General features: G+C 39.5%; 1 protein-coding gene across 4 annotated transcripts in view; it reads right to left on the bottom strand.

The window, feature by feature from the left end:
• The window catches only part of LOC130607990 (anoctamin-4), a 192,781-nt gene that overhangs the window by 110,901 nt on the left and 53,969 nt on the right, over positions 1-27,911 (bottom strand). For 3 of the 4 annotated variants that reach the window (XM_057425557.1, XM_057425566.1, XM_057425574.1), the window contains exons 2-3: positions 22,494-22,700; positions 5,261-5,371 (exon numbers count right to left, since the gene is read on the bottom strand). In XM_057425557.1, coding sequence (XP_057281540.1) covers positions 5,261-5,371; positions 22,494-22,563 — 181 coding nt within the window. In that variant the 5' untranslated portion in view covers positions 22,564-22,700. The remainder of the gene's footprint in view (positions 1-5,260; positions 5,372-22,493; positions 22,701-27,911) is intronic. The other variant, XM_057425581.1, reaches the window with a different exon arrangement.

Here is a 27,911-nt window from a genome sequence, read left to right as displayed (position 1 = left end):
GTGTATATTTTTGACAATACACTCTTAGTATTGCAGCCACTGCCACTAAACATGGAGACCTAACATTTGCCGACACCATTTTCCATCCCAAATCTCATTGACTACTTAGAAAAAAAATTATTAAAATGCTGTTCTGCAAATATAAATAAGTAAATATAAAACCAAATCCTGTTTCCTTTAATAAGGTTGGTGGTACTTCCCAGCCAACTCTCCTGCTGCCTATAGCAAGCTCAGCCACTCCACTGGACATGAACACCTACACAGCCAAAAGGAATAACCAGGGCTCCAGCTTTTCTGTTCCTTCAGATCATGATATGCATATATCCATAAATGATCTTAACAGAATGATATATGATAATTTTATCGTATATATTCTGGAGACAGACTGGTTCTAGTGTATAATTATGTCTTTCTAAGCAGTGAAATTTAACAGGAATACATAGCATCATGTATATTGCTACAGGAGATATTAAGAATTACCCCTGGATTTAGATCAGCTTAAATATGCAAGTTCTTTTCTCCCCTTCATATTCTATTTTGTGGAAAAACATTGAAAGACTTGATAATTCAGAATCCCTTGAGGATTTTGAAAAAACATGGATATACAGATATTTTCATCCCAAATAGAGTAGAACCACATATTCTGAAAACTGTATGCTGGGAAGTTCTGAGTGAAGGTCCACACATAATTTCAGTGGGTCTACAATCCACTTTGGACCAAGAAGCTGATTTAGGTAGGACTCAAAGATAAGATAACTCCTGTAACTTTCTGAAGATGGATGCTCAAAAACTGAGGTGCCTAAAATTAAGAATTTTCATTTAGAAATGGTACCTGACTACAACATCTTGTGGCAATATGGAAGCATGCCCAGAGATCATGTTTCTGTTCATTATTTGTCATTTTATTACTAATTGCCACACCATGCCATCAAGCATATCCCAGCTTTGGGCAAAGCTGAAGATCAATATTCAGAAACTGCTCTTTGGAGTCTTTTAGGGCTATCAGTAACAGTAAAAAATGAATTTCCTTAAAAATTCTTACTGGAATTTCTACGTATTAATAGTGGTGGAAAAATTATTTGGTTTAAAAGCACCAATATTGGAGAATAAGATAAGAAAAGTATAATAAAAATACTGAATAGAAAATATATTTAGCAGAGACTTGCAAAGCAGAATACCTTGAGTATGAAAAATCAAGCTTTCTGCATCTTGTTGTACAGCATGCTATGTTTTTACAGCACTCACTTGAACTAATTGTTACAAACATTTTTCTGCACTCAGTAAGTCTGGCAGATACAATTCACCAATCTTTACTCCAAAGAGGCTTTCCTACAGATGCCACACAGCCCAGAACTTTTAATCATGTCAAATGCAAAATTCAGTAACTACACAGTGGATCAACAGCTCTGCCTTGGGAAGCTCACTGATTTCTGGCTTCCAGATTGTGGGAATGAAAATGAGAGAATCAAATTATTTTCTGTTAAATCTAGTGAGAGTCAATGTAAAGTGGATTTTAAAAAACATTCTAAAAAGCCACAGATTTCTTACAATTTTACCTTTACTGCAATGGCAAGTTTCATATGCTTAAGCAAACTATAAAAATGCATGAAAAAAGTTCAAGATCTGATCACTTTGTCTTTTGGTTTTGTTTTAATAACGCTATCTATTGCTTTTCCACAAGAAGTCCATCTTGTCAGTGTAATACCTAGGAAAAAAAGCATGAAAGCCTTTGCTAGCTTTTGCCATGTCCCTCAGGGCATCCCAGGCCTGACTGTCTCTGCCTGGACTGCCCAGGTCCTAGGACAATTTCAGCCCTGCCCAGCACCAGATGCTGCTCCACTAATAACAGAGAAGGGTTGCTCTCAACCTCCTCCCAGCCCTGCTCTGTCTGGCCATGGCTCCACAGCACCATGGAGGTACCTGGTGACCAGGACCACAGCTGTCCCCAGTGCCCTGCAGCTACTCTGCTCCTGGCTGGGGTGGTGGCACAGGTGCAGGCTTGTGAGTAAGCAACATCTGGTTGATGAGAAACTGAACATGTGTCAGCAGTGTGTACTAGCAGCCCAGAAAGCCAATCGTATCCTGGGCTATATCAAAAGTGGTGAGGTGCTGGCATAGGCTGCCCGAAGAAGTGGTAAATGTTCCATCCCTGGCAGTATTCAAGGCCAGGCTGGACAAAGCCTTGGGTGACATGGTCTAGAGTGAGGCATCCCTGCCCATGGCAGGGGCTTGGAACTAGATGATCTTAAGCTCCTTTCCAACCCTAACCATTCTATGATTCTACGATTCTACATATCAGCTAGCTAAAGTTGCATAAGGCGCCTCCTGAATAGGGAAATACTAAGGAAACTCACATTAGCAAGAAAAGAATGTAGTCTTTAAAAGCTTTATTAGCCTTTTAAAATTTTCATTCAATGCTAACAAAAATCTGGGAATAAAATGATTATTCAGAGCAACCACTCTAGAAAAGAGTATTTAGGCATGTTTATCCTAAGTATTTGATATTCAGAACAGACGCAGGTGACAAGACACTGCCGTAGACCCATACCAAGATTTTGCAAACTAGGTTGTACAGTCATATCAATCCTTTTGTCTTTCCAGAAGAAAATATAACTGAGGTACATAGAGATGAACTTCCCAACAGCAACTGCATCTGGTCTGGATAAATTAAGAACAGTACCCAAGGCTGCAAAAACTGTACAATGGCTTGAATAATAATCTATAACTCAAAGTATCAGTTCTTAAAATACTATTTAATGCTATTTAGGTTTGGTATTGTATTCAAATTGCTAAAACTGTTTGGGAGCCTAATTCTATTCAGTTTATATCCATTAATCACTTGCAAATATTTGTTTTACTTAGGGTAGGAATCACCCACATTACCACAACTGCAGTGTGGTTGTTTGTGTCTAAGTTATGGTCCTGGTTCACATTAGTTTATCTCCCTAAATTCTGTGTACAGGCAACAGAGGCAAATGGCCACTTCCAACTTGTAGGTCATCTACTCTAGATGAAACACCTACTTTAAAATGAGACATGCCGTAGACTTGCTAGTTACCTTTGTTCATCACAAAGGGAGCTTTGACAATAAGTTCAAATCTTGATACCTTCACTGCAAACCCCTATGTTCAAGTTAGATGAATGCCTTCTTTATGACCACAGAAAATTAGCCTACTTTTGAAAGAAACTAGGGGTTTTATCTAGAAGTTTAACATTTGAGATTATAAGCAAACCTATGGCCTGTTGAATGAAAATTTGGGGTTATTCTTCACTGGGATATAATCAGAGTGTATGACACTGAGATATGATGCAATACCAAGGGAAGTTGAGATATGGTCATTTTTAAAAAAGAAGCTGTTTTGGACAAACACCATTAATAAATCTAATCTGGATGTCTTCTAGTTTTAAACAAATCATCCATTTTTATTCTCCTCAGACATATGCTTGAAATGGAGAAGATAACTGTTTCCTGTATGCCAAAATGGGTTCTTCCCAACTTGAATTTTCTCATCCTTGTTTAGCTATCTTGTCTATTCAGCCTCTGAAAGACAATAGTGCCTTTTCAGCCTCTCTGGTTCACATCCCAGTGGCACCCAGGCCTATGTCTGGGCTGTGGAGTTGCAGAGAATAGAGGAGAAGGTAAAATCTTATATTAAGATTTCCTGATAGGAAAAGCTTTTAAAGTTACAAAACACAGGGTTGACCCTAAACCTACAGCTTAAATAACAAGTTGATTCAATTACCCCTGTCATCATGCTAATTTGAGAGTTTTCCTTACACCCCCAAACTAATACCACCACCAAACAACCTGATGCTAACACTGTATTGTTCCTTATTCATATGGCAAAAATAGGGTGGATTGCAGGGGTTTATATGTTCTTATACATCTTTTGTCATTCAAGAATATAAATTGCTGTTTCTCCCTTTAGAAAATTGCTACACGAAACACCCAGATTAAAATAAAACTGGAAAAGAAGGAAACCAGAAAGCCGTATCATGCATTTTGATTCTTGGCCTGCATAAAATTTTTCAATCTACTATGGAAAATTTCCTCTGAAATTACAGAATCTTTTGGATTCCAGAGTTGCATCAGTTTTGAGTAGGGGGTGTGTGTCTTCCACTGAATTAACAGTAGTAATTCTTCCAGCACAAGTCTTCAGTTTATTCTGCAGTTGGATTTAAAAAGGGTGGACCTACCAATTCTTAGTCCACACCAGTCATAGATACTGTGTAAAACCATCTATTTTCACTTGTATCTAAGACATGCAGACATTCAGTTGTGACGCTTCTACTCCCAATAATTTCCAGCTGCAAAAATATGAATGTATCTAAACAGCTGGAATTTCAAATCCAGTCTTAGATCCCAGACTGTAGCATTTGCTTGGTGTTATTAGTTCACACAGATATTCAAGAGTGCAAAAAATGGATTAAAGTAACAGGAATCTTAGTTTGACCAGCAGGTGGAAAGAGGTGATCCTGCCCCTCTACTCTGCTCTCGTGAGACCTCACCTGGAGTATTGTGTGCAGTTCTGGTGTCTTAAACATAGAAAGGACATGGAACTGTTGGAAAAAGTCCAGAGGAGGGCCACGAGGATGATCAGGGGACTGAAGCACCTCCTGTTTGAAGACATGCTGAGGAAGCTGGGGCTGTTCAGCCTGGAGAAGAGAAGGCTGCATGGAGACCTCATAGCAGCCTTCCAGTATCTGAAGGGTGCCAATAGGGACTGTAGTGAAAGGACAAGCGGTAATGGGTTAAAACTTAAACAGGGGAAGTTTAGATTGGGTATAAGGAAGAAATTCTTTCCTGTTAGGGTGGTGAGGCACTGGAATGGGTTGCCCAGGGAGGTTGTGAATGCTCCATCCCTGGCAATGTTAAAGACCAGGTTGCATGAAGCCTTGGGTGGCATGGTTTAGTGTGAGGTGTCCCTGCCCATGGCAGGGGGGTTGGAACTAGATGATCTTAAGGTCCTTTCCAACCCTAACTATTCTATGATTCTATGATTCTACTTCTGATTGTTTCTGTATTGGAAATACATACTGCTGGAATCCTTAGGCACATAATAATTCAAATCTTACCATGACTTCTCAGTAAAAGATTTCTTACAGGCCTTCAATAACCCATTGAACTTTCTCAGAGATTGTAGTAATACATACTTGTCATTCAGTTAATCACTCCGTATGTTCTTTTGGTTATAATCTCAATGCACCTCAACTGATTCTTCTACCATAAACCAAATTCTGCATCCGAGGAGTAACTTACTTTCTTGTATTGCATTAAGAATTTCTGAAAAGTCCACATCTGTCTTCTGTATGTCTGGTTTTATCCATATTTGAGTTTCCAGCTGGTTAACCTGCAAATCCTCTCTTCCTTCTGAAGAAATTGAAGAGATTGATGGAGTTTGTGACAGGGCAGTAGAAAATCCAGCCAAGAGGCTTTGAGGTGAGGGAACATACACATTGAATAAAGCTACATAATTCCCACCCCACCCCACCCCCCCGCCAGCAGAACCAATTTTTCTTCAAACCAAGCAGCTTTAGATAGAACATGGACTGACTTAGAGCTAAATAGAATGAAACAACATTCTCTGCTATCAGTAATGATCAGTCACCAATGGCAAGTCCCTCATTGACATGAACACATGGCACAGTGCCATGAACATCATATCACCATACCATCTACAAAACTAACTTCAAAATGTGAAAACAGACAAGAGCTGTTGTTACAAATGACACAGCACTACAGGAACAACCAGGCTAAAATAAAATACACAAAGGACAAATTAAGTCTTGAGACAGAAAACAACTATCAGGACAAAAAGAGCATGGACAGCATATTTCAGCCACAGGACACTGTAAGTTCTCACATGCCAAGATGATAGCATGCTGTGGTCTAGGAGGCACTCCAGTACTGGAGTCAGTTTCAAAGGGGTTCACACTTCTACGCAATGGCTGCTGTTTAAAAGCACTGCAGAACAAAACTGTCAGCTAGTGAGTCACTGTTTTAAACTGATTTGCACATGTAAATAGGCACAAGATTTGCCAATTTCAGTGTTCTTTCAACACGAGCAAAGAAAGCAGGGAGTTTTGAAAATGCAGAGAAAGATAGATGTGTGTCAAGTGTAGGAAGGAAAAGATACTAGGCAAAGAGCCTTACGCTTCTGGTTACAGGGTGCTGGGATACAGCCAGAGAAAAAGAGGGAGCTACTGGGCATATGGCTGGTTTTTAGAGTGGCAACAAAACCTTTCACAAAAGCATCTGTTTGAGGTGTGCTCTTCACAACAAAAAAGCCACAGTAGAAGAAGAAACCTTCAGGTCATTTAGTCCATTACTGTGCCTCACTAGAGGCAATCACTCATGCTTTTGATGGAATCATTTTTCTTTCTTCTACAGTCTGCCTATAACAAGCTGGTCTCATTCTGAATTCCCTCCTATATCTTCCCCCTCTCCTCACCAAATGATTATCTCACCACTGCCTTGCTAGGAACCATGAATTATATTCCTGGGCACAAAACTGCTTAACACTATTTTTAAAATCCTTCATTTTTTTTGGAAATACAGATCTCAAAATGGGTATACAAACACCCACTTCAGCTCTTTTTATTTCCCAATGTTAAAATATTATAAATTCAAACCGTCTCATGCTTGCCCTGACGTATTCTTTGTTCCACAGCAAAGACCCGCTGTTAATATCAGAGACGGCTCCCCTTGTAGAATACTGAAAAGTGATCTGTCATAGAAGCAGCAGGAGTTCAGCACTTAATGGTGTAGAACAAAGAGAATTTCTTAAGTGAGACAGCTGATTATGCATATAGCAGCAGCCTAAGGAAATATGTGGATGGCCTCAGAGGTGGGAGCCTAGGATTAGCCCCAGAAGAGAATTCTAGGGACCATGGAAAAATACTGCAGCTGCTAGAAAAGACATAACAATATATTCTGTATAAACAATATATCCTATATAAATGATAGGATGGAGGTAGAGAGGTAAGCAATGGACAGCAACTCAGTTGAGCAGCTTTGCAAGTGATACCATTCAGTTTCTTGTTAAATACTCAGTTACCACTTGTAACATAAACAATTACATATTTACATCTCTAATCCAATTTAAAACTGCCATTTTAACCTTGGTTAGAGAAAAATAATGACAATAGTGACAAATACAAAATACCTCTCTCCCCCAAACCCTCCATCCTTGTTTACACCCAAATCATTGCTCCTCAAAAGACACGAAGGCAGCAGAATCCCTGCAGCATCTTCAACAAAGCTGAATTGGGCCAGGGAGAAAGGAATTGACAGCCAGCCAGCAATAGAGGTCCTGAAGCATTGGTATTTGATGGGCCATCTAACCACAGGCTTGTTGATAAAATGAAACCATTGGAGAATATACATGATCAATTTCAAAACCACTTTTCAGTTAATGAAAAGTACTGTCTAGAAAGTGATCATAAAATGTCCAGCCTAAGCCTGACTGCTGTTCAGCCTATTAAGCCAAGGCAAGTTTTGCTGCATTCAAATCTCTCCTCCTGTATTTGGCCCATTTGCAGTATGGGGAATTTCCAGCAATTCAGCCTTACATACTTCTCTGATTCACAGTAGCCTTCATATCTAGCATCACTGCACAAGTATCAGATCTAGGACATCATCCAGTCTGATTTCACTTGAAATTCTAGGCATAATCTTCTACCAATTATTTGTGATATTATATATGGCTAACCACAAACTTGCCTTCACTGACAGACGGGGAAAAAGAAATGTATCTGCCAACAACATAGCTTTTAAATAAGTGATTGCAGGGACAGTCTTCCCATGATCTTCACTGTGTCAATAAACAGACTTCAATCAGGGCACACCTGCTTCTACCCTTCTCCATCTCCCTCAGCACTCACTTTGCAGGAGCGAGAAATGCATTTTTTGGCTGAGAGAAACAACCCTTATGTGATGGGTCATGGACTGGCCAAACTAATGGTTGCTGATTTGTTAGTGGACAGAGGCTTTAGCCTACCAGCTCTTTGGAAAGAAAAACCACAGTGTTCTCTCCCATATCCCAGAGATATTTTCTTTATCTTACTACAGATATCCAACACCACAAACCAAGATAGTATCTGGTGTCACTGTTGCTCCTGATGGATCGCTAGCCTAGCTTTAACATTTCCTTCTTGCTTTAGCAGCTGCTGATTTATGTTTTATCAGTGACATGTCCCACTGAGTAAACTCTAAGCAATATTGACTGGGAGATTGGAAGGGAAAAAAACCTCTTTCTGTAGAAACACAATCAAATAAAAGTGAAATAAATGATAAATTTATCAAATTTTATGTGATTTTATTAAAAGATCAGATAATTTTTCTTATCTTACTGAGACATTTTAGTTCAACTGTGGCAATTTTAAATTATCTAACAGCATTCACTCTGATTTCCTCACTGATGCATGAAGTAATAATACATAAAATAACATATTTTCCCTTTATTTTCTTTGAAGGGTGTCTACTAATTTGTATAGGAAAATGAGATTTCTAAAAGGCACTACACTTTCAGAGGCTGAATGAGATGGCTTGTCTTAAACCAGGATCTTAAAATACCTCTAAATATTAAAATGATCACATGTATCAGAGAAACAAATTATGTAGAAAGTTACTAATGTTAAACAAGGGAATTCCCACTGTAGTGAGAGACACTGTGTCTGCTTAAAATTAAGAACACACTCTGGTTCTTGTTGAACGAGATCCTGTTACATGCATCTAGTATCTAGCCAATTATCACAATCAGGTTTTCAGACATGAACTTTACAAGTCAAAGCCTATTTTCTTGCATATTAAACACCTGGAGCCCAATTTTTGAAATACTGTACATTTTTATACATGTGCTGTGATGTTCAAATCATATTTACAGATGGACAATCTCGCACTGTGATCTGAAATCGAGCATCAGCACTTGGATGAACAGAAAAATGCAGAGTTTAAGTATTTGGCACCCAAATAAAGAATATAAATTTAAGCTGATGGAAAAAGTGCTGCTGTTTCTCAATGCACAATAAAAGGCACACATTTACTCTGTATTTTGAATGGACATATGAGAACAGAACTGATCTTTGCGATTCACTGAGGCAGCCAGGGCTTCTTGAAGAGTTTTACCACTTAGATTCTGCTTGTTGATCAGAGTAGAAATACTTGACTCAGTTGCTTTCTGAAAGCACAGCTTCTTTTCTTTGCCTCCCTCATTTCCAATTAACTCAGCAAGTGAAAACAAATGTTCTGTCTACAGTTCTAGAAGTTTCTGTAAAGAAAAATTTACAGCTTCAAATCACCTTTCTAAAAAGGCAGCACCAGCAACTTCTATCAGTACAGTGAGCTGATTTCTTATACAAAAAAATACAAAAAACCCTAAAAAATCATTTTGGCAGCAAACATGCACTTTCACAATGGCTGCATGAACGTTAAATACGAGTAGCAAATAAGTACTATGCTAGTCAAGTATCCCAGGGCTATCTACCTCTAACAGGGCAGTACTTAGCAAGAGCAAATATTCTAATATGAGCAGGTTTGTTTTGCTACATTAACTACTGCCTGTAGTTTCAACAGTGAAGTTACTCCTGTTCACTAGAGCCTCTTCTTTAAAGCAAACAGAAAGCTGCTGCACATGGTAGCTTTTTCACTAAAGGCAAACCCAGATCAATGAGGGGCAAAGGATCCCCCCCTTGCAGATACATTTTCTACTGGCTTCCCACTGTGAGTGCTAGACAGGTCATTTACAACAAAAGTACAGTTTCAAAAGGACAATGCTTAAAGCATTACCTAGACATTCTAGTTAGGGCTATGCTCCCATGTGAAATCCATAGCTATAAGTAACCTCAATTCTGACATTTCTCATTTCTGTGATAGGAATGAAACAAAATGTACAGCATAGTCGGTCTTCTTGGCATCCATTCCATGCCTACATTGGACAACAAGCCCCAATGGATGAAAAAACATATTGGTTAGTTACTGCACCAGAAAAAAAGAAGCTATTCTCCAAGTCATAAAATGTATGCAAATATCTGTAATCAAAACACACGAGTCTTCCTAGCAAGGTAAAGTTCAACTGAAAGCAGTGGCTCAGAGATATCTCATTATGAATCATTAGGTGGAAGGCTGACATATTTCTGCCTAAGCAATTTTCTCTAGTGCAGCATAAACTTGATGCCAGTGTTACTATGTGCATCAATCTTATTGCAGTAATTATATTAGAGATATATTCTTATATTAAAATTATTTAATTTCTCATTGCTGCTCTTCAAACTGTCATATACAGAGTTTTACACTAGGAAAGTATTAATGATACCACAAAATACCATGTAACAATGAAAGAGCTGAAATGGAAGAATAAAGAAATATAGTTGTAGGAGAAGGAAATACTAGGTATGTTTAAAATACATGTGGTCAGTAGCCACATATTGAAAATATAATCAATTTTAATTTTATGTGTTTGTGATTACAAAGGTCCAAAATTTAATATCAGCAGGATCATTTGAGTTCATCCTGGTCAGCTTCATATCAAACATAAAACATTGGTTCCCACTGACTAACCCTATTGTAGACAGAGAATCATAGAATCACAGAATAGTTAGGGTTGGAAAGGAGCTTAAGATCATTTAGTTCCAACCCCCCCTGCCATGAGCAGGGATGCCTCATACTAGACCATGTCACCCAAGGCTCTGTCCAACCTGGCCTTAAACACTGCCAGGGATGGAGCATTCACCACTTCTTCTGGCAACCTGTTCCAGTGCCTCACCACCCTCACAGTAAAGAACTTCTTGCCTTCTTCAATGGAAATAAAAAAGAGGAAACAAAAATGAGGATGTTTTAGAGTTTCCTTACAAGTCTTTTGTACAAGTGGAAGGGTTTGTCCTCTCTATGTACAGCTAGGAGTTCCTAAAATTATAGGCTGAGTCCACATAGAAATGAGTTTTGCATCATGAAGGATAACTCTGTCTTTCAGTGTCTTGCTTTTCTCTTGAACAGATATGAAAAGATTTAGTATCATCAGCATTTTTGCAAGACCTATTCTTCCGCTCCTCACAGCAGTTTAAGAACAAGAATCTTTTGAAATGTCAAAAGGTCTTTTGTGTTAGGTCAGGTTAACACTGATGATCTGCAAGCCACCAGTGCACAGGACAGTAATACTGCTGAGTTATGCTCACCTTTCTCCTGTGGTCCTTGCTCCCTGGCATGAGTGCTTCTTATTCACTCCCAGCTGAGCTACCACACACCAGCTGCAGATGCACCCATACAAGAGGGCATTTCCCTCAGACCTGCATGGTTTCCCATCAGAAGCCTCATTCAAGTAGGGCAAAGGCCAAATGTCTTCTTTCACAAGTATCTTGTCAGCACATGATGCAGAAATGTACCCTCTGTCCTGCCTTGAGTAATTTCTTCTCCATACAGAAGAAAAAGGCTCTTTTATTCAATCTGCCACATTTTGGTCCAGCACTTGGCTCCTCTCTAAACCAGGATTCGCTATTACCCAGAAGCTTTTCTTCTGTCCTTGCTCCTTACCACTAAGCCTCCTCTGCCTTATAGCGTTAACATTCAGACTTTTACAATGGGTTTGTGTATGAGATGGGTTCCTTTATTCTTTCATTTTGTTGCTTCTTTCCAGTCTTGGGTTCCTTCTGAAAATGGCAGTGAGGATAAGGACAGGAAAAGTCATGTGTTTAATTCTTTCTGAAAATGTGTTGACATATTTGTATATTTAAGAAAATGCAACATACAATGGTAAGACCAGCTGTGTGCCACACCTGCAGCAGTTTCTGTATAGCATGGCAGTACTGGCACATATGTACCTGTATTGATAAACTGGGAGTATCTTAAAGGCCCCAGTTTTCCCTAATTTGAGGTATTTACTTGTGGAGGTCACAGGATTTTTCACCATGTATCTACAGAGTGCATCCACAGTTTTGAAACTATTATAAATTATAGATAATGATACACATTGAAAGAGAGATCTTTAAAGACTTCTGATTTAAGTCAAAGCACTCCATAACAGCAATAGTATGCTATGTGCTTCTAATACTGAAAATATTGTGAACTCAGCATAAATATTTGCAGACCTTTGAAAAACCTCTGACCTGGTAGATTGTCATATATGTCTATAAGTACATAAGGACTTGAGTATAACCCAATACTCTTAATCAGTTTACCAATTACCTTAAAAAAAAATAAAGTGTATACTCTGTTAAATATTCAGCATAGCTAATCGAATCTTTCACTATGCAGAAAACACCATTTATCTTAATGGTTTTCTTACTGATTAGGGATAAAATAATGTGTCTGCATTTTAGCGTCCTAGAATCAAAAGCTGAGAGTAATAGCACAAAAATGCCTTATTAGTTTTGAAAGTTATTGGAGTATATACATAGGGCTACTTAATTTTCCATAAGTCCAACGAATTCAAAATCCAAATCATTCTCTTTAGCATGAAGAGCCTATGCCATAGCTGTCTCTGTGCATGGTCATGTCAAAGGTATGGTAATAACAACACTGGAATTGTTTTTGAAAAGCAATTTAAAAATAGTTTTCCTTTGTATTGCACTATAAGGCATGACATATGTTTAATTATGTTAATAGAAACTCTTTTCTTATCTTCCAGAAGCAGCAGTAGTGGAGATTTCCAAACACCTAATATTACTAATCTATCAGAGACTAAGATATTTTGAAGACATATGATGTAGGTTCTTCTCTACATTAAACCATGGATGGCATTAGACAATTAACTACAGAGAAGTGGGGAGTCCTACATTCAACTCTTGTTTTTCACCTCTCTCATGCTATGTATGTCTTTTCCACAAGCAATGACAGACTAAATGGATTGACAGCGCTAGATGCAAAGACATGCCTCAAAAATCAGCTTGATAGTCAAAATAGCCTGAACACCAAGCTATAGGAACGGGGTCCTGCTAGGCCTCAGTTCTTGCATTCTTAATTCCGTCACTGCCCAGAATGAACTGTAAGCATGGGGACAGTGAGACCCACCAACACTGTGCTCAAGAGAAAAAGGCATCTCTTAAGCAGTGAGTTCAGATGGGACAACAGCTGAGAAAAACTAACCATTCACATCTCCCACATGGATAAACACCCAAACCACGGGGCTGCTGTGCAAAAGCACACAACCTCTTTCTTCATTTCCCATCTATGCTCAGAGGATGCCTCAATGCCCTAAGGCTTGAAAGGACCCAATGTCCATGCAGAAGCCCCAAGCATACATGTCACATATTCCTTTGACTAATATTACCAATTACCTGGCTCTGCATGGCTCCTGTGCAGATCCTTACACGATCAGTAGAGGGACAGTGTTGCACAATGAGCCTTTAGAATTACCCCTGGAAGTACTTATCTTCACTGATAATATAAAGAGACAGGGCACTGAAGTGTGTTCTCTCCTGCTGCGGACAAAGCTATCCTTTTAAAGTGTCATAATACTTGAGACAGAAATCCACAGGAGGCAGTCTCAAAATGGCACAAAGCCACAGTGTGTAACTAAGCAGATATATTTCTGCACAGTTGTATATTGCATATGAGAATCTAGAAAGAAGTCTGAGATCTAAATGGACAAAACAATTCAGCCCATTTCCCATTGTGTAAAAATAACAGTAAGAATGATTGTATTTTAGTTTAACCTCCTTCCTCTTATACTGTGAGTGTGCATATAAACATAGCTATCAAAGATCACTATCACATATGTTCAAACATTTGTCCTGTTTGAAAAAATCTAACTACTTGTGGATGACAAATCCTTTAGTTACCATCTACCTTTAACAATATCAGAAGTTGTTAGCAAGCAATTCATAAAGAGGAGAGAAAGAAAATATTTGCTGCATAAACTGTTTATTGCAGAAATATTGCCGAGTTCTCAAGTCAGCAGTTTACTGGTGAGACAAGCAGAAAAGCTGGCTGCACGGGGATGAGAAGCATGACTTAGCAGATAACTTCAGAGCAGCAAAGATGGGACATCAAGACAGTTTTTACAAGATACCAGATGTCTCTTCCAGGTGGATTTTAGCGTAACAACCAATTTTACAGGCTCATGTTATACCATAGCCTATCGCTGCCTTCACAATCTAGACACATCCTGATAATTCATTCCCACATAAAGTACAAGCAGCTAAACCATTTGGGGAACTTCTGGATAGCATAGGAACATGAAAATGGTTATCCTAAAGACAGTACAGAAGAACAGAGATCTGTCCAGAACAGGATTCTATTTCTGACAGCAGATGCTTCGGTAAAGGGAACTGAACAGCACCAGCACATCCAGTCTATTCTCAGTCTGTCCCTTTCAGCTTGCAGAGATTTAGAGATTTCTGAGTGGAAGGTTTCATCTAGATGATAATGATTCATGGCTACTAATGCCCCTTTCCTCTACAAATCTCTTCTTTTTATACTCACTGTCACCTGCAAGCTGAAAGGTAGCCATCGTATTCCTCCCTCACACTTGTCTCCAGGCTTCATGAGCTGGTGGGTCTGTTCCTCAGTGTCATCGTAAGACCTAAACATGCACATTAGGGCCATGAAGCTCAGAAGTACAGTGTCACCACAAAGCCTTTCCTTCTTTAGTCTCAGACAAGAGCTATCATGCTGACCCCATGAAATATGTCCTCCTGTACAGAAACTAAAAGTGGAGCAGTGAATTCTACCCTTGACTATCACAAGGAGAGGATGTTTCCAGCCTACCAGTGTGGGTGTGTGGAGACCTAATCAGGGAGAGGTTAAGATAAGTGTCGCCATTCAGTTACAAATTGGAGCTGAAGAATGGAGGCAATATTTATGTATTGATTATCTAAAAATATTCTTACTCAGATTTTTAATTGGTCTTTGAGAGTACTTCACAAGCAGCAGGAATCCTGCCCCTAATACTGGTGCAGTTGACCTTTCTTATAAAGCCCTGCAATGTACTATAATTAAGACCCACTAAGGAGAAATAGAACATTTTACCATTAAAATGCATGGACTAGTTTTGGGCTGTTCACACCCAGTACCAATCCAAAAGAGATTATTTTCAGTAACTGGTATTAAGCAGTCTCCTTCACAAGCAGTAGGAGAGTATCTGAATAGCAAGAGTTGCCATTTCCAGGCACTCTGGCAGCACAAAAAGCCTTGAAAATATGTGCAGGTTTGATGACTCTTAGAAATCTTCCACAGTCTCATGGAAGCAGACTGATAGCATAAATTCAGCACTCTAACAGGTCCTGAATTCCTTTCCTGCCCTAGGTTGTTCCTAAAGCAAGGTCTAAATAATGTACTAAAGTGTAGTATTATCTCCCTTTTTCTGTATTGAGTACCCTGGATGTTATCAGTAATGAAGACCCCAAAAATGCATAAGTTTTGTGCTCCATTGGTCTTCTGAAGCATAATAAGGTACAGAACTCCACACCCAAAAGATGCAACCAGCAAATATGGTGCCTCTGTGGAATTATCCAACATACAGAGAGCACATCTGCCTTCCTGAGACATCCAGCCACTCATGAACAAGGAAAGATAGCTATCTGCTTCACCCAATGGGAGTTGTCTTCTGGAACAAGCAACAGATCAAAAATGATGCAATCTTTTCTTCATATGCCTGCTGTAAGCTATGATATTGAGTTTTATGCAGTTTTTTTGGCTTTTGGGCTTTTTTGGCATCACAGTCCATTTCACTGGCTGGAATTTCTAGTGGGTTCTGATGCCTAGATGCACCTACCTGTATCATATCTACTCACTTAAGGAGCAAGTTCCCTCCTCCCCCTGTCCTTTTTTTTTTTTCTAAATTATAATGAAAAGTCTTACTTAATTTTGAGATTTCAGAATGAATCAACCCTCTTGGTGCTAAAGAAGAGGTCTTGCTATCTTTTGGACTGGAACAACCCTTTTGTGGAAATTAGTAACACAATACAGCCCATTACAGTCAAATCCTTTTTCTGATCTCAGAAGCAACTTTGCCAAAGTAGAAGCTAGTTTTTTCCATCTTTTGACAGTCTACCTGCACGAATCTTTCCTTGGAATATATGAAACATATTTTACATTAGAAACGGAGGCTTACATAATACTAAACCCCCTTTAAGGAAGAACTATAGAGCTACAAAAAAGTTACATTTTTCAGTCAAGCATTACAGGAACATAATTAACTGATTATTCAAAGTCTTTCTCATTGCTTCTTGAATTATAAGCTATTTTTAAAGTAAAATGGGCCATTACTTTCTCAGAAACTGCAAAATTTTGTGTATATTGTCTATTTTCTTCAGCATAAGCTAGAGTGATCAAGAATTTTCTTAACTGTTTTAACACACTTATGGTAGACTGGTCTCAGGATATTACAACCTTGTCTTGGGATCAGCAATATTCCCTGTTTGACGCAAAGCCATGTCTGGCTGCCTTTCCCTGTTTTGGACAAGTTTCCAATTGCAAGAAAACTCCCTGAAGGTGGAATAATCTAGAACATCCACAGAGATGGCATTTTGCAGGTTTTGTGAGGTGACTACATAGTTGTAAACTAACAATAACCAGGAGAGACGAAATCTGAGGGTGAGCAGTACTGATTTTAAAATAACCATACATAACTGATTGCAAGAATGAATGAAAGATCATATTACAACAGCAGAGGAGACTGATCAAAGCAGGAAGGAGAGAAAAATAAGTCTTTGAAAAGAGATGAGTTTATAAATACATCCTCCCCGGAGAAGCAGAGCACCCTCAAAGCCACCACTTAAAACTGTTAATATTATTTTTGAAGCCTCTTATTGAGAGTGTACACAGGTCCCGGGTAGGTTCAGTACTTGTGTGTGTCATGTGCCGCAAACATTGACATAGAGGGATGCAGTTTCTGCCCAATTCAAATACTTTTAAATTAAACAAGATAGATAGCATTGAAAAAACCGTACTTTGTCCCCTAGAATTAATTTTTTTTATACATGTTGTTTGCAAAAGTGCTACAATGAACATTTTAGGAGACTTTAGCTTAGGAACGGGAATTTTCAAAGAAGTGGCTTTTGTCCTAGAAAAGTGATGAATGAAATAGGCTGAATGACTAAGCAAAGCGATAGAAGATTTCAAGCTCTGCATCATCTGTTATCTAGTTCAGCTCTTAATTTCAAAGTACTGCATAATCACCAGGTGACAACCTGTCACTCAGATCTGTGAAAAAAGGTCTTCATTGTAATTGAGGCAAACTGCACTTCTCATTAGGAGCTTTGTGGAGGCTCCAGAGGATCAGTACTCAGGCAAATGAACTGTCTCTGTATTCAGCAGGGAGGTGTTCAGGGAGGTGTTTCCAGCTCACACTTGAGGTGCAAACATGGGAGAAATTTTATTTGGTGCATTAAACTTGCATTGTATTGAACGCACCCTGCAGCTAGAGAACAGTTAAGTATGCAGGCTAGTTTCTTTGACATTTATGTCCTTTCTGCATATGGATATTTCTTGTAAATCTATTCTTTAGTAATATGAAAATCAACTTAACGAAGGGAATAATAAATGTTTCTGAAATCTGCTTGCTTTTTGCATGCTTCATTCTACATGGGAAGAAGTTCTATATACATCCAGCAGAAGCCATATTGTAAAAGACTGCTCCCCTAATAATGTTATATAGATAAGATACAGCACTACTGTCAATGTGAATTCTAATGTTCACTTGAGTTTACATCAGCCATTCCCAGACCTTGTAAGAATTTCCTGCCAAGAAACAGTTGAATGGCAGAGCTTTCTGGTATAATTGCAGGAGTTTATTCTTTTAATGAAAGAGATATATGCTACACATCCTGCCAGTCAGCAAAGAAAAGAGAATGTGTTTTAACAAACAAATCACATCTAACTAATACAGATCTTCCAAAGACCATTCACAACCAAATGTGAATGCTGACAAGCATGTGCACATTGCATGATGAGAACAGAGTATCTTTTGCACAGTAAATTTTCATTTTTGAAGAATTTAGTTCTAGCTGTCTTGATGATTCTAAGGTCATTAAGTTGTGACTAACCTCATTAAACATACATTTCCTTTTTTCCTTTAGACTGCCACAGTTTCAAGAACCATGTTTTCTTCCTTGCCTCATAAGTCAGGTGTTCTTTTGGCCAACACCACTAGCTCTTCTTTCGTTTTTTCACACCCAATAACTACAGGCATTAATAAAAATGCTACAGTTTGATAAGTAAAAAAAAAAAATCAAAAGTAAAGCATGCCTAATGCAAATACATCTTCTTTTAACATTTGTAACACATCAGGTACTATTTGTCATAAAAAGCAAGAGACTGCCAAGAAAAGGATTCTCACTGAATTCCAATGACTCTACTAGATTTCCACTCTAATGCCAGAAGCCAGTCCCTTCAGTAAGTGTTTCCTTGCCATGGAATTTAAATTTCTTTCAAATACCATGGATATGCTTATATCATTTCAGGTGGCAAGGAATCTCCATTCCAAAATATACTGTTCTTTGGCTCTGAAGGAGATATTTTGAACAGTAAACTCTTGAAAGCAGAAATTTCTAGAATATTTTTCTTCATTTCCTGGACTGAAGACTCCTGTGTATTTACTAAATTCTGGAAATAAATGGATTCACACATAACCCTTCCCTGTTGTGTGCACAGACTGCCTGAGGATCTAATTTGTACCAGTGATATAACTGAATATCTACGTTATTACATATACATTCCTATATAAACTCAAAACACATTAAGGATTAACCAGAGGCCTTTACAGGAAGAACAGAGAATAAAAGTCTTGGTGGGGAACCTTTGAATCCCTGTTATTATAAAACGGGTAACAGCTGTTATGAAGCATTGCAAGTAGAGAAGACCTAAGATGATTTCAGAGTTTCACACAATGAAATAATTCACTTTACTGCTGCTTAGACTTATTAAATAAAGCAATTTTTGCTACAGCTAGGAAATTTAATGACTCCTAGAGAAACTAGGTTTGACAAGTTCTGCGGAGTCTGAGAATAAAGGAATTCATCACCAACAGGAAGAAGTAGGGTAACATTGTCCTGATTTGAAATCAGTGGAAAGGGCAGGCAGAAAAGTCCTTCTTACTCCATACAAAAGATGCAATGCCATCAGAAGCGAGGCAAGAATTTTTTTGTTCCCAAAATTGCCTAACTCCAACAACAAGGGAACAAACCGGGATGACAGTTTAACCTCCTGAACAATTGTTCAGTACTTGGTTCTGCTACTCTGACAGACAGCCAAAATGCTGATTACCACTGCTTTCAAAATAAGCCTCCTGTGTGCAGTACAGGCACATTGATCATAATGGGGGGCTGTAACAATTTACAGCTTCCAAAACCTTGCCTCCGGTGGTTTGAACCGTGTGCTTCAGTATCCTTGTATGCCATTAGACACAATATACCACAACTGCTTGAGTAACTGGGAGATGATTGATAACTGGAGGTTTCTCAAAACTAAAAATACTCCCTGATTCTGTAAGGAATGTATATTTGTCTTACTATCATTGCATCTAAATTTGCCATCTAATTGCTTTACTTTACTTTGCTTTTCTCCTTTCTAAGAGGAACTTCCTTCATACAGGCACACCTGCAAAGGCATCAGAAGTCTTCACCATTAATAACCATTTTCTTCCACTCATTTCTCCATTTTCCTCTGTGTTTTGTTTCTGTTACCTGATACCTTCTGATCTGCTTAAAATCAGAGTTTAGGTCTCCTGGTTGAGCAGTACTTCCTTGCAAGCTTGCACAAGACAATTTTTTAGAGTTCTTTTGTTGTTTGTTTTCATGTTTGTTTTTTTTTAAATATAAGGCACATTACAGACAACTTACTGCTCATTAGCCACTCTAACATCCAAAGTAACAGGAGAAATCATCAGCCTCAGGCTCCTTACCAGCTAGAAATAAAACTGGCAGTGAAGCAAGCTGAAAAGGAGCACGGTAATACTGATCAATATCCACAGTCCTTCCTCCTTAGCAGGAAACTACCTATGAATTTCATTCAAAAGAAACAGCTCTCAATTAGAAAGAATTCATGATAAATAATAAAAGGTGTCATTCTGAAAAGAAGAAAAGTGGCCAAGGGAAACAAAGTAACGTGCAGAAAACAGAAGTGGTATCCTACTAGAGTTAAAAAATACACATTGTTTCTTTCCACAGTTCTAGCTTCTCCAATTGATAAAAATTAGAAATGCCCTTCTGTACAACCTGTCATGCTAGACTGTCTTCATGTTCAGAGTATTTTTTAACTGGACAAAGGAAATTTCAGACTAAATATAATATATACTACTCCAACAGTGAGAGCTTCTTGATTGTGATAACAGCACTCCAATAGAAGAAAGAACCCAAATTGTATGAACTGTTTAAAATTAGATCAAGCAAAAACCTGAGAAATTTACTGTATGCAACAGCAGGAGCACAGATTGGAAAATGGTGGTGCAAGATCTGTTACCTCAATGGTTAATGTATGTCATAACTTTTTCTTTCTAAAATACCATAACTATTTATAATGTTTATAAGTCTTAGATAAGGTGGTGCCATTGGACAGCTAGTGTACAAGGCTAATTATGAAGATACAGCTGTTAATCAGTGGCTGAGTAAGAATGAATAACATACAATTTTAGATTTAAATTAAAATTTTCTCTTAGGAATGCTATTTATTACTATTGCTGCCTGACCATAATTTTTCTTAGACTCTACTTGTGTACAACTCAAATGGTTGTAATTTAACCTGGATACAGAGATAAATTTAGTGTTCGTATACAGAATTAAACACTCAGACCCAAATAATAAAAACATTATTTCATTCCAGGTGAAACAATGACACTGTAAGTTGGTTAAGAGAAGATTCCTGTCATACAACATATTTATAAAAATCTGCAGCCTTTAAGGCTCTGGGTACTACTAACTCCTCTTAACTTCAGTGAAGCTCACACTACTAAATGCCACCTTGAACCAAGCCTCCAAGCATGCTCTCTGCAGGTCATAGATGCTGTTATTGTCTAAAGAGCAGAATATAACAGGCAAAAGTAATCTCATAAGACGGTACTGAAAGCTAAATTCCTCAGAGAATCATCAGCCAAATCATGCTCACTAATGAGCTCCATTTTAGGAATCCTCTGGGGTCTAGTAGAAAAGGGATCTTTTTCTTAACCAGAAACCAGCATACATTGCCTGTACATTATTCAATATTAAAGCACAGGCCACATCTGTCAACACATAGACATATAATGCATAGCAGCTCAAAATAAATACAGTTATTGTGCACATTCAAGATACTATTTTTTCACAAACTGATGCAGGTTTTTTTTGTCAATCCTTTAGCATGCTGCAATCATGAGCATGTATCTTCAGTAACAACACTTTTGTAGTCGTAGTACTAATTTCTGTACAAAAAGAAAAAACACAGAAGCTGAAAAAATAGAAGGACAAACAAGTGAACAGACGAACTGAAATAAAGCATATGGTTATGAGTCAGTGTAAATTCTTAATTAATCTGTATTGACAAAGATTATGGTGACTAAATAGTATGTGTGCATGAAACTCATGGCACTAGACCTGCATAGCAACCCACAAAAAATAACCTAAATTTTCAGCTTCTACAAATTTAAGCTATTTACTACTAGATCTGCAAGGCAATGGAAGTACACTAAGGGACAGTGCACAGAACTGTCTGTCTCACATAAATACACTCTTCTCCTTGGCACCCAAATAGCTGCACACAGGGTGCAACATGCACTTTTCCTGGGCAGAAACCCTGGAAGATTGTGGAAGATCTTCAATATAGAAGCTACAAAACTGACTTCATGAGCAGCTGTAATTTGCTCTATTTAGGAAAGAAATTCTGAGTTTAATTTTCCCATGAAGAATGCCTGAATACGGCCAGCACAAATGTAGTCCCGTTATAAGAAAAGATTCTTCTAAAATAGCTCTGGCAATTAACATAACAAGGAATTAACTCAAGGTGTCAATTAGAATTTGATGGTTTCCAGGAGATTCTGGCTTTCTTTTAATAAGTTTCAATTTGTTAACCATTTAATGTATGTTGTAAAATCTCCTTCAGATCTAGAGTTTTTGTTTGCATTCTAACAGCAAGACTTTGATCTATGCCCTGGATTGTGCTTTTGATCAAAACCAACACTTGTGTCAATTACTGAGTTCCGCTGGGGATGCCTGCAGCCTCTACAGCATTGCCATTAGCTCAGGGCTTACCAGAATTAAACATATATTGGGGGAGCAGTATTAAAAAATAGTAGCCGATGCTGTCTCTGCTTTGACATTCTGGATATCACTCCATGTTGTATTTGGTTTTTATGATTAAACTTACGTTTTTATTTCCCACTTTCAGATGTCCCAACTGTTGTTGCTCCCCATAATCTATAACTGACAAAAACATACTGAATGTAGACAAAACATCAGTTGATAGCTCTGACAATCAAAAGATTGATCTCCATGCAAGCATGATCTGATGCTATTAATAATACCACTTCACAACATCATGGCACATCACACAAGAAATGGAACTTAAAAAGGTGTCAAGGCACATCTGTTACCTGGCTGATCCATTTTTGGTTTTCCACCAGTGACTCCCAAAATACTAGATCCAGAAGATGAGGCTTCCATTTTTATTGACCCTCTGACTTGTGGGAGTGAAGGATGCCCGACCACAGGCGGACGCTGTGACACTGGGTAGCTTGCTGCAGTTCTCCTCTGATAGATTTGCACACTCTTGTCAGCCCCATGAATAGACAAACTTATACCTGACAGGAATAAGAATTAGTACTGTTAGGTATGAGAGACCAGCATGGAATAACTAAAATATAAAATTTGCCATGGTTTAAATTGGAGTTGTAGCAGCCTTCTTGAAGGAAAAAGGCAAACCAAACCAACCTATAAAACCAAGAATTTTCTATGAAAATTAAGAATGTGAACATCTGTGGTGCTGTGTTGCAAACATCAGTCAGCCGCACTAATAGATATTTAAATTAATACACAGTCATGGCTTACTGCATTACTGGCCTGCAGGAGGAATTATCTTCCATTCTTTCAAAAACCCCACACAGCTTACACAGGACGGTACTAATGAGGTAACTACCACAGAGTTTATTAAATGACAGTGTTCTGATTGATGGACCAGAACTTGGCAATAATGGCTCTTTTTCTTCTGAGCATTCACAAGTGTTAGGAAGTCTCATCATATGGAAAAGATGCTACGCTTCATGTGGTAACTAGTTTTTAAAGAAAAAAACAAGGTCTGGTTTGAGAAAAACAGTAAGGCTATCAGCAACAACAAACATGACCTTAAGCTTGAAAACAATTCCACTTTCATCAGTCCTGTGAAACATTATCTACAACAGTGAAAACTATCTTTCACAAACATTCTCAATTTTGTCACATAGCAAATTTTTAAATAGAAATTGTGATGAAAAAACAGGCTTTACTTTTTCAAACAGAAAAGCAAAGTTGACATTTCCTATGCGCCTATTTATTGTACAGTCTAGAAAGAAACACCATTTTACAGTAAAGAATGCAGTTTCTGACTTCCTTACATTCACATTGATGCAATTGCTCCAACTTTATAACTACTCTCAGCATACTCTGGTGAAAATATTTAGACAATCTCCTTTTGGCAACAAAGCTGAATGATAATCCTACGCTAATGCGTTATGCTTAATTTAATTGTGACTCTTACAGCTTTTATCAGCAACCATTCTTTGTTTTAGAAAACCAAATGAAAAACCCTAACTAGATATAAATGGGCAAACTGAGAAACAGATAAAAAAGCAGACCCTAAAAACCGGAAATGTGGATCTAAGCACACTGTAAGTTGCAGTAACTCAAAATCATTAGACATCATTGACTAGATCACACATTTCTGTGAAAGGGGTCACTCACCGAAATGTCCAAGACTGCCTTAAAGACTCTGCTCTTCCAGTTACACTGAAAGACAATGAACCTCTAGGTCACTGAAGAGGCTTTGAATCCCTGAAATATTAATACACTTCTACCTATAATATACTACCAAGGGAAAGAGAGCTGCCACTTCTGTAGGCAAATTATGAGCACAGTGTGGCTGCACATGAGGAAAAGCTGTGCAAATTGGTCTTCTTCAAGATGTCTTTGTTCATTCAGAATTGAAGCTGCACAGTTGCTACATGACTTTGCTGCACTTCAGCAGAGCTGATCTCCTGCAGGAAGTGTGAAGGGATGAGGACCACCTGCAGCAACTGCTCAGATACATCCTGGTTATAGAACTAATGTAACTGTCATCTGTCTCCAGACTCTTGAAATCATATCTCCTTTGGTATGGCCAGCAAATCCCATTTTTTTCCCCATCTTGGGAAAGGCAGCATAATAACCCATGAGAGCAGAATGACAATGAGCATGCCTGGACGACACATTTCTTTGGTCATGTTAGCCAACAACACACTTCTTTGATCGTGTTAGCCGTATAGCTTAGACATAAGGGGCTTCAAACAGCTAAGCCCAGCTGTAAAATGAGCCCTTTATTTCTTGTGCAGTCACTAAAACTTGTGATGCTGAAATTATTGCTCAATTATGCCCAAGGTATTAAAAAATCAAGCACAACTATTTATTTCCTTTTATCATCACTTGTCATATAATTTAATACAATCATCTCTTGGAAGCCGACAATAGAGTCACTAAGTTACTCTGCCAATGCTAAACATGAATCTGGCATGAGCACATACTAACTTCATCTCAGTAAGGCTGTGATTTCATTTGGTCATGAAATCAGTGATATATTTTAGGAACTGGTTCCAAACATAAACTGGCTGCTACATTTCTCTGAGGTTCAATTGCTTCTTCATGTTCTGAAAACAGTCTATAAACACTCATGCAGCTGTGACTCAGCTTCCTAAACAGTTTCTGCAGCACTTTTTTTTCCAGACATCAAAATAAAGGATACTGCAGTCAGATCATGAAGAACTGCAAAATTTGCAGATGGAGCACATACAAAATTATGTGCAATCAACAGCTTGACTCTGGTTATACACAACCTTTTGTTTCTTCCGATAAAGAGAGGTACTATAAAATTACAACACTAAGCTACATGAAAAAGAATGTGCCAGCATTATTGGAATTTTTACATATTATCTTTTGGACATATTTAAAACCTAATAGTTCTCAAAACACTACTACACTTTACACGAAAGGTATGTCACCAATATATTCAACATAACTGGGGGTTCTTCACCCCGCTCCTCTTGCCACTGCAGTTATTTCCTTCTCAGAAGACATTCTCTTGACTAGGAGAGTGAATTTCCATTATTTTCATGAGAACCAGGTACACGACAAAGATGTAAGTGAATTTAATTACCATTTCAGATTTTTCCAGAAAGAGACTAGATCTTGTTTTTCTTTGAACATTTCTATTGTTAAACTAAAAGTCTGCAAAAATGTAAGACAGTAATATTGCAGTAAGCTGCAGTAATACCTTGTTTTCATGTGGGTGAAAGTCCTCTTAAAAGAGATATTGGCAGTTGAAAATACATCCCCAGATAACATGCAGGAAAACAGAGACAAAGAGAGTGGAAATCAGAAGTAGAAAAGCTATAGGAAATAGCACATATAGCTTATGGGAGATGAAAACCTGATGAGCTATCAACATTAAGCAGAATCTAGAGTAAAATATGTCTCACGAGCACCGTTTTGACCTAGGGCTGTGTCCTGGGTTCAGCAGTAGCAGTCATGTTTCTCCTTCTTGGTAGCTGGTGCAGTTCAGTGTTTTGACTTTCGGCCTGGGAACAGAACTGATAGCGATGTTTTGGTTTGGCCAAGGACTTTGTGAGGCTCATGCTCTGCCAGGGAGGAGGGGAAGCCGGGAGGAAGCAGAGACAGGACACCTGACCCAAACTGACCAAAGAGGTATTCCATACCACAGCACGTCATGCCCAGGAGGTAACTGGGAGTTAGCCGGAAGGGCTGGGAGTCTGCAAGGTTGGAGGAGGTATTGGTCGGTGCTTGGTTGGGCTGAGAGGGGCAAGTTATCGGTCGGCTGGTGGTGAGGTGTTGTATTCCCTTGTTATTTCCCTTATCATTATTATCATTGGTGGTAGCAGTAGTGATTTGTGTTATACCTTAGTTACTAAACTGTTCTTATCTCAACCCGTGGGAGTTGCATTCTTTTGATTCTCCTCTCCATCCCTCCGAGAGCAGGGGGAGGGCAAGAAAGGGGGGGAAGTGAGCGAACGAATTACCTGACTGGGTTTAAACCACGACAGTTCTTTTTTGGCGCCCAACGTGGGGCACGAAGGGTTGAGATAACAACAGATCTGACTGGATTAATAGTCACTCGTCACAATGCTGATTTATTGGCTCTCAGAGTTGTTCCTCTTGATCTTACAGTTTCAGAATGCAGTACATTACTTAGAGCCGGTATTTGCTGTGTTAGTGTTTATCAAGTGTGGGGCCTGGGCTAAGGTTCTTGTCTCACTGTGCTTTATGGCAATGGCTTGTAATACGGGCGGGCTCCAGCAGCAGGGCGGGACGGACGTGGCCGTGGACTTGTACCTGGCCGTCCGGCTGCTCTTCACCGGCCTGGCCCTCACCCTACTCTCCATCTTCGTGAGGCTGCGGGGAGCCGAGGGGGAGCGGCCCCGGGAGCCGGCGGCAGCCGAAGCGGCTCAGGAGAGCGGCCCCGGGGACCAAGAGGCGGCGGGAGCGGGGCCGGAGGCCGCGAGGGGACGGCTGCCAGTGGAGGAGGCCGGGGCGGTCGAGGAGCAGAAGGAGGCGGCTGCTGAGCAGCGGGAGAAGGCGGCCGAGCCGAGCCCCGCGGAACAGCCGAGCCCCGCGGTCGAGCCCAGCCCTGCGACGGCCGAGAGCATGCCCCGGAAGCCGCCCGCCGAGCCCCAGGAGGATGCAGGAGACCACGCAGCATTTCCCAGCAAGGCAGAGGAGGAAGAGCTGGACTCAGGAAAAGAGAAGCTGGCGGTGGGAGAGCCGGCAAGCACAGCAGCTACACCAGCCTCAGTGACAAGTACAGCAGCATCGTTAGAGAGGTCTGAAGGTTTTGAATGGCCTTTGGGTATCCTTGGGACCTGCCTGCTGATTGTGATGGGGATCAGCATGTTGGCACACACACAGACTGTGTGCTACCCACAACCATTTTGTCTGATCTCAAAAGTTAAGCAGAGTCAGGTGTGGGTCTTGTCTGGGGTTAGACGAGGATATAGGGGGACCAAGAGGTTTTCTCCAAGGCTGGACAGTCATGAGTGGCAGGGTGTGTGGGACAGTATGGGCAAGTATCTAGTCCACTGGGCCCCTCCAGTGCTTTGGAAGCATCGGAGATGGAAGGCAGCTGTATGGAGTCCCCAGCAACAAGCTGCAGAAACTGCTGAAGGGGACAGTGAATTATTTTGAGCCTGGTGGGCCCATGACACTTCAGGCCATCAGAGCAGAGATGCAACACAGAGATGGACTCATGATTGAGGGGTGGACTTAACAATGGACACTATTGCCTGGGTTATTCACAAGTGTGAACACCGCACACAGTCTCTCCTGCTCTGAAAGACTGTTACAAGAGATGGAGCCTGGCATCATGGACCAGATGGACGCAGCAGCTTTATAGCTACTGGTCCATGCACTTAGATAAGAGTGATGGTATATTGAAAATGTGGGATCTGAGCATGACGTAAATGGTATGGAATAAGGGGTGGATAATGTCCTGGGTTCAGCAGTAGCAGTCATGTTTCTCCTTCTTGGTAGCTGGTGCAGTGCAGTGTTTTGACTTTCGGCCTGGGAACAGAACTGATAGCGATGTTTTGGTTTGGCCAAGGACTTTGTGAGGCTCATGCTCTGCCAGGGAGGAGGGGAAGCCGGGAGGAAGCAGAGACAGGACACCTGACCCAAACTGACCAAAGAGGTATTCCATACCACAGCACGTCATGCCCAGGAGGTAACTGGGAGTTAGCCGGAAGGGCTGGGAGTCTGCAAGGTTGGAGGAGGTATCG

This window comes from Pezoporus wallicus, unplaced genomic scaffold, assembly GCF_028554395.1.
Source record: "Pezoporus wallicus isolate ANWC-B61680 ecotype Strahan unplaced genomic scaffold, APGP_CSIRO_Pwel_v1 scaffold_3294, whole genome shotgun sequence".
Taxonomy (NCBI): domain Eukaryota; kingdom Metazoa; phylum Chordata; class Aves; order Psittaciformes; family Psittacidae; genus Pezoporus; species Pezoporus wallicus.
The sequence above is the reverse complement of the archived record's forward strand: the minus strand, read 5'-3'. Positions and strand labels throughout refer to the sequence as shown.